At 33.9% G+C, this 12,600-nt stretch overlaps 1 protein-coding gene across 9 annotated transcripts in view; it reads left to right on the forward strand.

Moving 5' to 3' along the window:
• LCORL (ligand dependent nuclear receptor corepressor like) overlaps positions 1-12,600 on the forward strand; it is a 181,707-nt gene that overhangs the window by 59,784 nt on the left and 109,323 nt on the right. For 7 of the 9 annotated variants that reach the window (XM_068543168.1, XM_068543172.1, XM_068543170.1 and 4 more), the window contains 2 exons: positions 2,130-2,209; positions 3,129-3,258. In XM_068543168.1, the coding sequence (XP_068399269.1) occupies positions 2,130-2,209; positions 3,129-3,258 (210 nt within the window). Of the gene's footprint in view, positions 1-2,129; positions 2,210-3,128; positions 3,259-4,723; positions 4,771-12,600 lie in introns of those variants that run through there. The other 2 variants (XM_068543171.1, XM_068543165.1) reach the window with 2 other exon arrangements.

Below are 12,600 nucleotides of genomic sequence, written 5' to 3' on the forward strand. Positions count from 1 at the left end.
GTTGTCCCTTCAGTCAATATATTTATCACTGAAACTTTATGAAACCTTTCAATGATTTTTCAGACCTACCAGCTATTTTTCAAAAATCCCAGTGCTGGATTCCTTTCATAGTCCCTATTCATGAGGCCATAATTTTTAAAAGCAGTAAGATTTCCTTGATCTATCAAAATTATGTTATGCTTGGCATATGAGTCAAGTTTTTGCTACAGTAATGCTACATAACAAACAGCTCCAAAATCTGTTTCATGTTTATGGGTGACCTTATTCACTGGAGTCTAGGCTGTGGATGGGGATAACATCTTCTCATGACTCCATGTTCCAGACTGAAGGATTAATGGCTTTACGGGCCAAGTTCTTCTGATGTTGGATGGTGGAAATTCAAGAGAATTGGGGAAATTTGCCATGCCTTTAAAAGCCTCTGCTTAGAATGGTATACTGTCACTTCTTCTATATTCATTTCATTGGTCAGAAAGCTGTGCCTCGCTCTCTGTAAGAGACACTGCACAGTCCTATATTCAAGAGTGTGAATCTATGCTTCTGTTGTACTGACTGGGTGAAAGGTTGGAGAAAATTATGAACCTGCATAACTACAATTCTGGGTTTTTAACTGTATAGGTTATGTAAACCTTTTCATTTGTCAGGTTGTTTACAAAAAGTGATCAGTTTTCTTAAGCAGATATTCAATTAAAGTTTATCTTCTGCAAACTAACCTTATTAAATATATGTGTGATAGTACAGGATTTAAAAAATAATGACTAGCGACTCTACCTCGTTAATAATTCACCTTTGCATGATGTTTTGTAGTTTATAAAGTATTTTCATATTTTTAAAATTTGATCACAAATAAGTTAGGTGATAGGATCCTTATTTTACAGATGTGGAAAGTAAAACAAAACCTTTGTGGCTTGGCAAGGCTACAAATAATAAGTTCCATTCCAGATTTTTGGAGACTTCACATCCAATCATCTTTCCATTACTCCATACTGGATCTTATGTTCCCATTCCCTCCTCTTTCCAAGCTTAAATAAATAAAAGGAATATTTCTGGAGCACTGCCAAAATCAAAGGAAGCTATCACTATACTCTTTATATTCCAGCAAATTATATTATCTTCTATTCTGACCTATATATCTAGATTAATGCAAGAGTATCCCAGGGGCTAAACCTAAGTAGTATTTATTCGTTATCATTCCAGAAGGATGAGTTTATTTCCTGTGTAGTTTAGCAGAAAACATGTATTCAATTTCATTATGTATTTCAAAAGTATAAGAGAAATTACTGTGGTATACCAGTGCTTTTCAAATTAGTTCCAATGTAGCTGCCTCAGATGATAATGGTTTATGTATTATTTGAGGTTCTGTGTATGAATTTATTTGGGAAAAGAAATTGGAGGGAGTTTCTATTGCAAGGAGTAAGTTTGAAAAATCACTGTCTATACCAAGTACAGTTAGGATGGCAATGTTGTTATATCTTCATAAAATTCCTTCATTAGCAAATGTTTTCCACAAACTCGCTAATATATTACAACAGTTGGATTATAAGGAACATTCTTGTGAAAAAAATCCATGTTTGGTATTGAATAATATAACTTGTTTACTTGCTTTTTGCTCTAACTCTTGCAACAAAGCCTTTAGCATGTAATGAAAATCTGATCTGACTTCTTAGCAGTGAATTTCTACTTTTTTATTGGATAGCATTCCATATTCTCAAATCTGTAGGCTTTTCTGGTGCTTTATTCCATTTCTCTGTTTTATGTTGTCTTTCATGATGTACAAAATTTATTCCTTTATCCCCATATCTCCCTGTTTGTTCTGATTTCTTTCATACTGAAAATAAAAATTAATAGATGATGATAAATTGAATCTTTCAGAAGGCTAGATGATACTTAAAATTCTATTGTTGGAAAACTAATTTATAACCAGCTCATTGTTCTTGCTACTTTGTCCGATAATAGTGCAAAATTACTCTCCGTATTTCTTTCTAGATGTCACCAGTTTAATTTTGGGGGGGCCTTTTCCCCTTACTGTTAGGAGCTGGCTTTTTTATATGAGCCATTGCTATGGCGAGTGGTAATTTTATTTGTTTTAATAAAGTTAGTGTATTTAATCAATATTTTTCCCTCTTTTGAAGACTGTGAACCAGAAGAGCTGACTGACTGGTCTATGGATGAAAAATGTTCATTTTGTAACCTACAGAGAGAAGCAGTCAGTGTAAGTTTTAGTGCTATGAAATTATTTCTAAACTAATTGCACTATTGTAACACAATTTTTTAAACTTAATTTGTTCTGAAAATTTGTGACTTACAGTGAAATTTAAATACTTGATTTTGGTAATGAGAAGAATATTTTAAAGTCTTATGTTAGAAGTCTAACATTTAGCTTAACTTGCAGGTAAAAATCCCAACATTCTTATCTTTTTTGCTTATTTCACATTTCTTTCTTAAAGCTCTCTGACTCATAAAGTTCAGTTCAGATCTGTTTTGTATTTAGGTCGATCTGTTTTGTATTTAGGTCGACACGGGTGAGCCCAGTTTGGTCTGAGACCACCCTGTAGTCTGATTTCTTAGGAATCAGTGGTTGGAGGATAATGTAGTACTACTTTTTAGCCTTTTACTTTCTCATGAAGTCTTTTGGATATCATAATTATCTCCTGTGAAATGATTAATTATTAGTTTCTACTGTAAACAGGGCATAAACTAGACAAGCAGCGTCTTCCTGCATGGTGGGAAGTCCTAATGCTTTATGTACTGTTGTGGGAAGGGCTGAGAAGAAATGGGAATTTGAGAACTTGCACCCATTTTGGTCAGATTAGTGGATAAACATATCTGCTTTGTTCTTAAAACTCTCATTACTGGCATGCTATATAGTGAATTTATTTAACAATGTATTTTATCTGCCCCCCACCCCCTTTTTGACAATAGTTTTGCTAAGGAATAAGGCTAGTTTGGCCCTCTATCAAAGATAAATTTCTTTTTTCCTGACTCCTTTCTCAAATTTTATGTTCTGTATATAATTTGATATATTTAAAAGATAAAAAAATAAACATTTAGATAATTTTTTTGCCATTTTAAATGGAGTCCCATGTTTAAATAAAAAGTGATTTTTTTATGTTGTTTTCTTCTAATTTTAGGATTGTATACCATCTCTTGATTCTTCACAGTCAACACCAACAGAGGAACTATCATCTCAGGGCCAGTCCAACACTGAAAAGATTGAATGCCAAGCAGAAAATTACCTAAATGCACTCTTTCGAAAGAAAGGTAATATTGATATACTTTGTCATTTAAAATTTGCAATAGACATCTAAAATGTTTGAATTTTTCTCTCACACAAGTTTTTAATATGTCAATCTCTACTCCATTCTTGATTATTTCCTTCTTTGTCCTTAGTTTTTCTTCATATTTTTAAGGACGTTAGGATTTGCAATCACTGTAGAGCTAGTCTTCTATTAGGCTTTCCTTTTCACCATTCTATTCTCAAATCTCTCCCTGACTTTATTTTCTTAATCTACTATAGGCAGAAGAAAATTTTATATGCTTCTGGTCTTCCTTATTTTGTTTCTGACTTCAAAAGTTCTTTCGTGTTCAATAAGTGATAGATATAATATATTGCAAAACTGTTTTTAGAAATGTAACAGTTAAATCATTTATCAGCCAGGTTGGTAGTATATTTGCTGGCTTGAGATCTCAGTGTTTCTTTGATAGCTTGAATGTGCTTACTTGACATTACAGTGTCAGTGTTGTTCTTTGCTTCCTGTCTATCTAAACATTTAATCCAAATGAGAGCTGTTTTCAGTTGTTTTCTTGCTTGATACACATGTATCAGGCAGAAGTTATTTTTATATCTTAAGTTACTTGAGAAAAATACAGAAATATAGACCCTTCCATTTTTTGTTCTTGGCCATTTGTGCAGTAGTAGAGTGTCTTAATTTTTATCACACAGACCTTTGGAGTAAGTCATGGTGTAGGGGGAATGAAGGGTGGTGGTGGGAGGATCACTGTACCTCCCAGCTTCCTGAGATTGAGGAAGCCATTACTGTATTTTCATCTAAGTATTGATAGTGCTTTTACTCCTCTTTTGAATTAGGTAACATCAGATATTTTCTGTTAACTAGATAACTTACAGGTTTTAATCTATAATGTTGAATATAGTCCTCACCTTTGAGAGAGGAGGCTTTTGTTTAGTCTTACTGTTAGGAGTTCTTTTATGTGTTGAAATATGAAAATCCTGTGATGAGAAGAACCATTAGTATATTAAAAGGCCTAAAGTTAAGAACTATATATTTTTTTAAGTGCAGGGGACTGAAAATCTTTTCCTGTGTGTTACCAAAGTACTTAGTATTGAGAAATTGGCAGTATCTTTAAAAAACAAATTGTTTTTAAAAAATTTTCTTTAGAACCAATATAAAAATTATTTACATGATTTCTTTAAGAATTTTATATTAACTTAGAAAATTTTATTCTGCCTGTATATTTACATTTATAAGAATTATGTTATCAGACTTACATCACGAAGAGAGCTGGAGAAAATGTATGCATTTACACACATGCATGCAGTAGGTTTCACTCACCTTAGAACTTACTCAGTCGCCTCCTCCTTTGAATAATTTGTAATGGTAGTAGGTAGAAATTAATAATAATGCCTTTTAATATTTGATAGTATGGAGTTAGCCTGTGCTCCATTGCCCTGTTAAGAGTAATCAGTAAAAACTTGGTACTATTTCAGCTGATTCAAGCATCTGGGTCTCCAAGAGGTCTCCTACCAATGGTTGGGTGAGTGTTCATGGATATTTAGTGACCTCTCCATTTGGGGATTTTTTTGGTTTTCTTCAAGATCTTTGAAGGATCACAGAGTTTTTAAATGAAAGATTCTTATTAGTAGTATTTTTGCTTTACTTCAGGTCTTCAGTATTTTTGTCTTTGTTAATTTCTTTATTTGTAGTCCATCATCACTTTCCAGATTTAATTAAACATAAGGACTTTCCTACTTGTTTACTTGGGTTTGTTTCTGTTGTTTGTTTTTAATTTCTTTGAATGAAATCATTTTCGAGATTTCCAATATGGTCTGACAAGGATGAGTCTAGAAGATAATAACAGTATCCTTTAAATGGTCTTAACTCCTTTGTTTGTGTATTTGTTTATTTTTTTAGTAAGTTCTTTTAACTTTACTTTGAAATAAAAGGCAAAAAATGTGTTTTTAAAGATAGGAAATACTTCCGAGTCTTCGGAAGCAAATAAAATGCTGATAAAGCATCTTGTTAGTGAAGTTTTTATTTGATTCCTGAAAATTTCTCAAAGTCGGTCATTTTTAGGAATGCTGCATATTAGTAACATTAGTATTACTGGTACTTTAAATCTGTTGCTTAGTTTGAGGAACATAAGCATGTGATCATCTTGCCAAAACAAAGAGAAACCTTTTAATATCCTTATTGTAGCTTGTTTATTATCTTTCTTAACTATAGTTTTATGGAAGTTGATGATGTAAGCTGCTATTATTGAGAACTCACACTTAGGATAATTAAGATGGTTGATGTCATCAATTATGATTGAACACTAAGCCCGTTTTGTGACTTACCTCATTTAATCCCAAAACACTGTTAAGAGATAGGTACTCTTGTTATTTTAACAGACAGAGATAATGAAGCTCAGAGAAGTTTTGTGTTGTGACCGTTTGAATCCTTGGAAGAAATTTAAAAAGGTCAAAGATGTTCTATGTGAGGAACACTTAGATTCTAAGTATTAAGTAGAAAATCGTTCCTGTTGTCTACTACTTAGCAGCCTAGAATTAGGATTATTTTAATTGAATTAGGCAGGCTAGAGAGGACCTATGAGACATACAGAGCAGTCCATCTTTGCTTTATATGAACATGAACAGCTTTAGTGGTTAGTTCCCTTATAGTATTTAATAATTGGAGAAAACTTATTACTTAATCTAAATACAGTTTGGACTATCCCTTATAATTAGAAGCCAGTCAAAAATACTCTTGTAGGGTTGAGTAAGTACAGTCAGGGGAGTGGATATTTTAGTGCAGAGGTGAACTTTTAACTAATTTTGTATATTCTTTACTTTAGAAATGTTTCAAAATTGAGTTCCTCCTAGAGGTTAACCTAGACAATTGTCTAGAGTGCTAGAGTAGAATGAAACCTCCATGATAGTAGGGACTTCTGTTTTGTTAATTACAGAATCTTCAGTATCTGGAATAGTACTTGTCACATCTTAGATCTTCAATAAATATTTTTGAATGAATGAATGAGTACTAAGATAAACTGTCCATATATCTTCCAGTTTCTCTACATATTCAGTGGTATTAGTACTTATTTGTTTTATTTGAAGAAGAAAATTATTTAGCGTGTATATATTGTTTATCTTTTCCTACTTTGTACTTAAGTTTATTACTGTGTATAGCCTGAATATCAGTCAGTTTATTTGTTTTGAAATGTGGGTAAACATAGGCATATAGATATAAAATGCCTTTTCTGAAGCTGTCCCCATAGGATATGAACTAAACTATTTTGACTTTGGCTTCGCATTCTCTGATCACCTGAAGCAGTGTAAATCACTGGCTTACGATTCAGGAAGATATCTCATCTTTTATTTTTCAGTTAAAGAAGGCTACTTGACTAAATTGGACAGATAGTATGCACATTGTAGCTGAATGAATCATACTGCTAAGTGTATATAACAAAATAAAGCCTTCCTTCATCAGAATATAATGTTTTTCTTACTTTATCTTTTACCCCCACACACACACATTGAGCATTCATGTAACTACTATCTGGCCTTTTCTTTTCGAAGACCTTGATATATGGTTGAAAGCGGCTATTAACCAACCTTTCCCCCTTAAATTAATTGATAGCTAGGTTTTATATAAAGCTTTTCATGCCTTTTTTGAACACAGATCCTTTTCCTTTTAAACTTTTAATTTTTAAGCTCTATAATATTGCATGAAATAAATATTAATACTGCTTATTAATTAATTGGATTATGACTGATACTAAAACATTTGATTTCTTAGAAACAGGAGTGTTAATCTTTTAGATTGCTTTTCTCTAAATGCAGGTATCCTTGAATGACTATGTAAATTTGACCTGATTCATTCAGGCCCTAAGCGTTTCTTATACAAATGTGCCTTTGTGATAACATGTGGTCATACATTGACTTTCTCTTTATATGTGGGCTGCCTTTTTAGAACTCTCAGGGAACTGTATGTTAGTGTCATAAAATAATCCACATACCATTATGAGCCACAATCCAGAGGTGTTCTTGAAAAGATTTTTCTTATTTTGCTATGTAGAGGATACGAATAAAATTCTAAGAACACACTTTAAAAAAAATTTTTTTTTAACACACAGTTAAAATTATAACTGTATTTAAGATTTTAAGCATTTCTGTTAAAATCACCTTTCTGCCTGCAACACTATCCATAGCAGGAATTAAAGGCCGACCATCAGGTCATTCATTCATCGTCACATGGATTCTTATCTCCTTTTGTCTTTTTTAATCTTTAATTTGACCCAGTCATTTACACCTTTACAAGCACCTAAATTTTTTCCACTGTGTCTTCTGGAACTTTGTGGTCTTTCATCAGCAATCCCCTATATCCTCAGTCTTTTCTCTTAATGTTCCCTTTACTTTATTGCTTTAAGTGAAACCTATATATTCATAAAAGATGCTTTTGTAGACCTTTCCCTTGCTGGATGTTTTTAATTCCTTGCTTTATGTAATATGGGGGTGATAAAATTAACAAGCAACTTCTGAGATCTTTATAGCTGCTTTCCAATCATTTATTTGCCATCCTTACTCCAAACCCTGAGCTTGTTTGGAATATCTAAATATTCCATCCATATTATCATATTGCACACCTCTACCAGCCTTTTCACTTTCTTCCTCCCATCTTAGTTCTTGGTGACTTCAAGTTCTGTGTAGCTGTTACGTTCTACATTCTGGCCTCTCAGTTACTTGACCTCTTCATTTCCAATGATCTTTTCCTCCATTCCACTCCAACCACCTTTCCCATGATCATCCCTAGACCATTGCCACCTCACAAATATAATTTCAGCCATCCCTATTTCTACTACCATTTTATTTCAGTAGTCATCCCAGTATTTTTTTTAACCTCCTTGCAACCCCCAATCTATTGACCATACCACTTCTCACTGTTATTGTCTTACGACTTCACGTCTCTCCTTACTCAGCTCAGATACTGTGCTCAATCGCTGTAACCATCTTTCTGTAAAATTTTAACTCCCTTGCTTCTCTTTTCCTTTGTCATATTTGCTTGTCAGAACCTTATCTGTGTTTTAACCCTATTCTCAATATCTTACACACTTACCCTGGAACAGCTGAACTTGACTAAAGTAAAACACCCTATTATGCTGACTTTCTAAGTCTCACCTAGTCCCTTTCCTCTGTTACAGGTGGTTATTTTATATCCTTCTCCTCAAAAGTTCACAATTAAAAATTATGCTTCCTTTTTGTAACACAATCACCATCTAACATATAATTTACTTATTTCTTTTATTTTTATTGTTCATTGTCTTATTCCTTTTGCTAGAATATAAGCACTATGAAGAATTAGATTTTTGTATTTTTGCCTGCTGAGATATCTCAAGCATCTGACACATAGTAGATATTTATTTTCTGTACTTTTACCATCTTCACTTCTCAACTCCCCTTTTCTTTTCAACCCATCCCAATTAGACTTTCTTTTCTACTACTCCACTGAAATTGTGTTATCAGTTTCATTGGTAATTCCATCTTGTACTATTCAGAGGAAAGTTATCAGTTCTCACCTTATTCAGCTTTTCAGCATCATTTGATAGGGATGATCACTTCCTTAATCCTGGTTTCTAGGAAATTATATTCTTTTAATTTTTCCCCCGTCTTGCAGATTACTTCTTTCACATGCTCCTTGCTGCTTTTTGTCTTTTTTACCTTTACATATTGAAGAGCCTAGGAGTTAGTCCTCAGTTGTCTTTTCTTCTCAATATGCCTTCTCTTACTTGATGGCATCATTTCATCCAGTGGGTTTAATTACAATGTATGTGTTGATGACACCTGAATATTATAGGATTATATCTAATCCTAATCTTTTCTCTAGCTTTACTCTCTTATATCTGTCCACTTGGTATTCTTCAGTAGAATATTCAATAGGCATCTCAGAATGACCTATCTAAAACAGAACACTTGATTTTACTCTCCCCAAACCTTCCCCTGCCCCAGCCTTTCCTATCTTAGTAAAAAGTATCACCCTTGCCCCCAGTTGGTCAGCCCCCAAGCTAGGAGCTTTTCTTGATTCCTCAGTATCCTCTATACCCACATTCAACCTATCATCAACTCCCATTGGCTCTACCTTCAAACCATTTCCATAGCTGCCGTCCTAATCCAAGGCACTTCATCTCTGGCATATACTACTTAAAGAGCCTCCTAACTGGTGCCTCTTCTTCTACTTTTCTCTTCCCTACCAATTCATTTTTTCTACACAGAAGGCAAAATGATATTTCTGAAGCCTAAACCAGGACATTATTCCTCTGCCCAAAAGCTTCCAATGGCTTTGCATGTCACTGAGAGTAAAATCTATCAAAAATTCAATCTATGTGGCCTACTTCTGCCTCCTCTTTAGCCACATCTCTTATTGTTTATTCTTTTGCAGACTCTGGCTTTTTGCTTTTCCTCAGATGTGCTAACCTTATTCCCATCTCAGGGTCTTCCTACTTGCTGTTGCTGTTACCTCTGTCTGGAATCCTTGTTTGCATCTGAGCATTGCACTTCTTCATATTACCACACATTACCCTGGCCTGACCACTCATTGCCCCAGCCACCCTATTTATGATAATTCTTTCAGTCAGTCTCTTTCCCATCATTCTCCTTTTCATTTGTCTGTTTGTTTGTTTCCCTGACTCCTCTTTTAATATCTGTTTGTTATCTGCCACTTCTAGAATATAAGAACAATAAGACAGGGATTTTGTCTATTTTGCTATATCCTCAGCACCTAGAATTATACCCAGTCCAGTTAAAACTCAGTAACTTAATTGAGTGCATGTAGAAGAGGAATATTTTAAAGATCAATAGTAATGCTTTGAAATCATGATTGTCTATCCAGTTTTTTACAAATGTTACTTATAGCTGTAGTATGCTAGATCTTTTAGCAAAGTCTTTAATGAGTCCTTGCATGTGATAAGAAAGTTCCAATATTCTAAGATGTTCTAGGAATCAGCCCAAATAATGAAAATATAAGTGATTCTAAATTCCTTTCAGAAATGTTTAGTCATTGAATTATTCTTTCAATGGTTTTACACAACTCTGATAACCTTTTGAGGACATAATTTAAATTTTGGGGAAGCAGTGGTTCTTTCATTTATCTTTATATAATTCTTTAGAAGTTTGTCTAAATTATTTCTTTGCATATTCTAATTCAGTTGAGAAAGTGTAGTCTATTAGGTGAGAGGGAAGACCTAATTCTCAGAAGAGATATAATTCTATTTGGGGCCCTATTTTTTGAATTATCGTCTGTCCCTGGGTAGTATTTCTTCCCTGTGCTCTGTCTCTAATACGGCAGATAGTGAAATTAGCCTGTATGTGAATAAATGTAGTAATCTATATATGCTGTTCAAAATAATGAGTACTGAATTGGAAAAAGCACTTTTTTGTGGAAGTAATAGACAGTTACTACGTGCTATTTAACTGTTTCGTATTAATTTATCATTTAAAAATCTTTTTAGAATATTTTTCTGATTTTCTTGAGTAACTCATGAATTCACCACCTGTGTCATCACCTATGTGTTCTTTCATAAAATCCTGCTAATTTACTTCTTTCTTTCCCTGAGTATGACTTTCCCCAGAGCAAGACTAGCATGTTGGCCTTTATAAAACATATTTCTTGTCCGTGGTTAGAGAAGTTAATTCATTCAACAAAGTTCCACTAAGTTTCTTTCTATATGCCAGGTACCATACTAGTGGAAAAAAGGCAGAAAACGTCCCTGTCTTCTATGTGCTAGTGAGGGGAAGCAGACAGTAAGCAAGTAAATTCTGTTTGTGGTTGAATGTGAATGCGTGCATGCGCACACACACACACACACACACACACCTTACACACATGCTGGATATAAATATATATATAGGTGCTATGGAGGCAAAGCAGGGGAAGGAGCTTAGGGAATGCCAGGGTAGAGGTGGGAATTGCAGACTTATAAAGGGTAGTCAAATAACATTTGAGCAAACGCTAAAAAGAGAAAAACAATAGGGTATCAAACTCAAACTACAGAAAACCTGGGGGAAATACATTTCAGGAGTTAAAGCTAATATCAGTTTTGAAAAATTATAGATCAGGCATGTAGGAGGTGATCGCCACTCCCATTCCTCAGTTTTACAGATTATTTTCCTTTTAAGACCAAGCTAAAATTACAGCATTTAAAAGCAGATAGGGGATTTGGAGATTACTTAACTCTGTTCCTTTACTTACATACAAAGAAGTAACAGTTAAATAACTTGACCAAGCAACATGTACTACAATGTAAACAACTGATTAAATAATGTAAGATAGTTAATGATTATTAATAGTACTTAGTAAAATTATCAAAAAAGCATTTTTAAAATGTTTAATTAATGGATTAAAGAGTTGCCTGCATGAAGTTTGATGGTAATAAAAGAGATGGAGGCTTAGTTCCTGTTGCTGTTTGGTGATGAGTAGTGAGCTGGTGAAGTAGTGAAAAGGTGAATTAAATGCCTAAGGTTCATCCATGTCTCAATCCATGGAACTAGCTTATCTGAAGCATCAGCTGAAGCCACAGAAAAGGCAGTGGGATTTTTTTAAAAACTTCTTTTAAAAGTGGATGAACTATTTAAGTTCCCTTCACTTGTAGTTTTTCAGCTCCTGGTCACCCTTTAATGTGTGGAGTCTTCTCATATCATGATCAGACTCACTTGTGTGAACAGACATTTTATCTGCATGATCTAAAATTTTTTTTAAAGATTTGGTGTCAAGTATTTGTGACTCCTTTATCTTTGCCTGACAAATGATGAGCATCAAGTTGAAAGATTTTCTAATCATAAACTCTTCACTATGTGATGTTAACAGTTAACATTTCCATGGTCCACTTCATTAAACCCAGCCTCCTTAGCAAGATGTAAGACTTTTTGCTTTATAGTCAACATTTCTTTTAACTCCTTGAAGTTAACAGAGGAATATGCTAGGTTTGTTCATACTCCATTCATTGTTTACTGTGATACTTTTTCCCAAGCCTGATTGACTGAGAGTATCTTTTTATCAAAACACTTTCATACGTCCTACTTCTAGAAGTGTCAAATGCATCAGCATCCCACAGCAGATATTTCATGCCAAGTGTGAAAAATAAAAATCTGTGTCATGTGGGTATCTGTCCACTGTTCTACCTTGTCAGAATACCTGTGGCGTCCCTTGGTCCCCCCATAGGGGCCATGAGATGGGAGATAAGCAAATTTACTGTTTTTTTAATAGCTTTCAGTTTCTACTCACTTCCTGTACTTTAAAGCATCTCTGCAAATAGAGCATGATTCTCATGTTAAAAAAATGTGTGTTTCATAATACATAATAATGTATGAGACTGCAGACCATAAGTATACAC

The sequence above is a fragment of the Eschrichtius robustus genome, chromosome 4 (genome assembly GCF_028021215.1).
Source record: "Eschrichtius robustus isolate mEscRob2 chromosome 4, mEscRob2.pri, whole genome shotgun sequence".
Taxonomy (NCBI): domain Eukaryota; kingdom Metazoa; phylum Chordata; class Mammalia; order Artiodactyla; family Eschrichtiidae; genus Eschrichtius; species Eschrichtius robustus.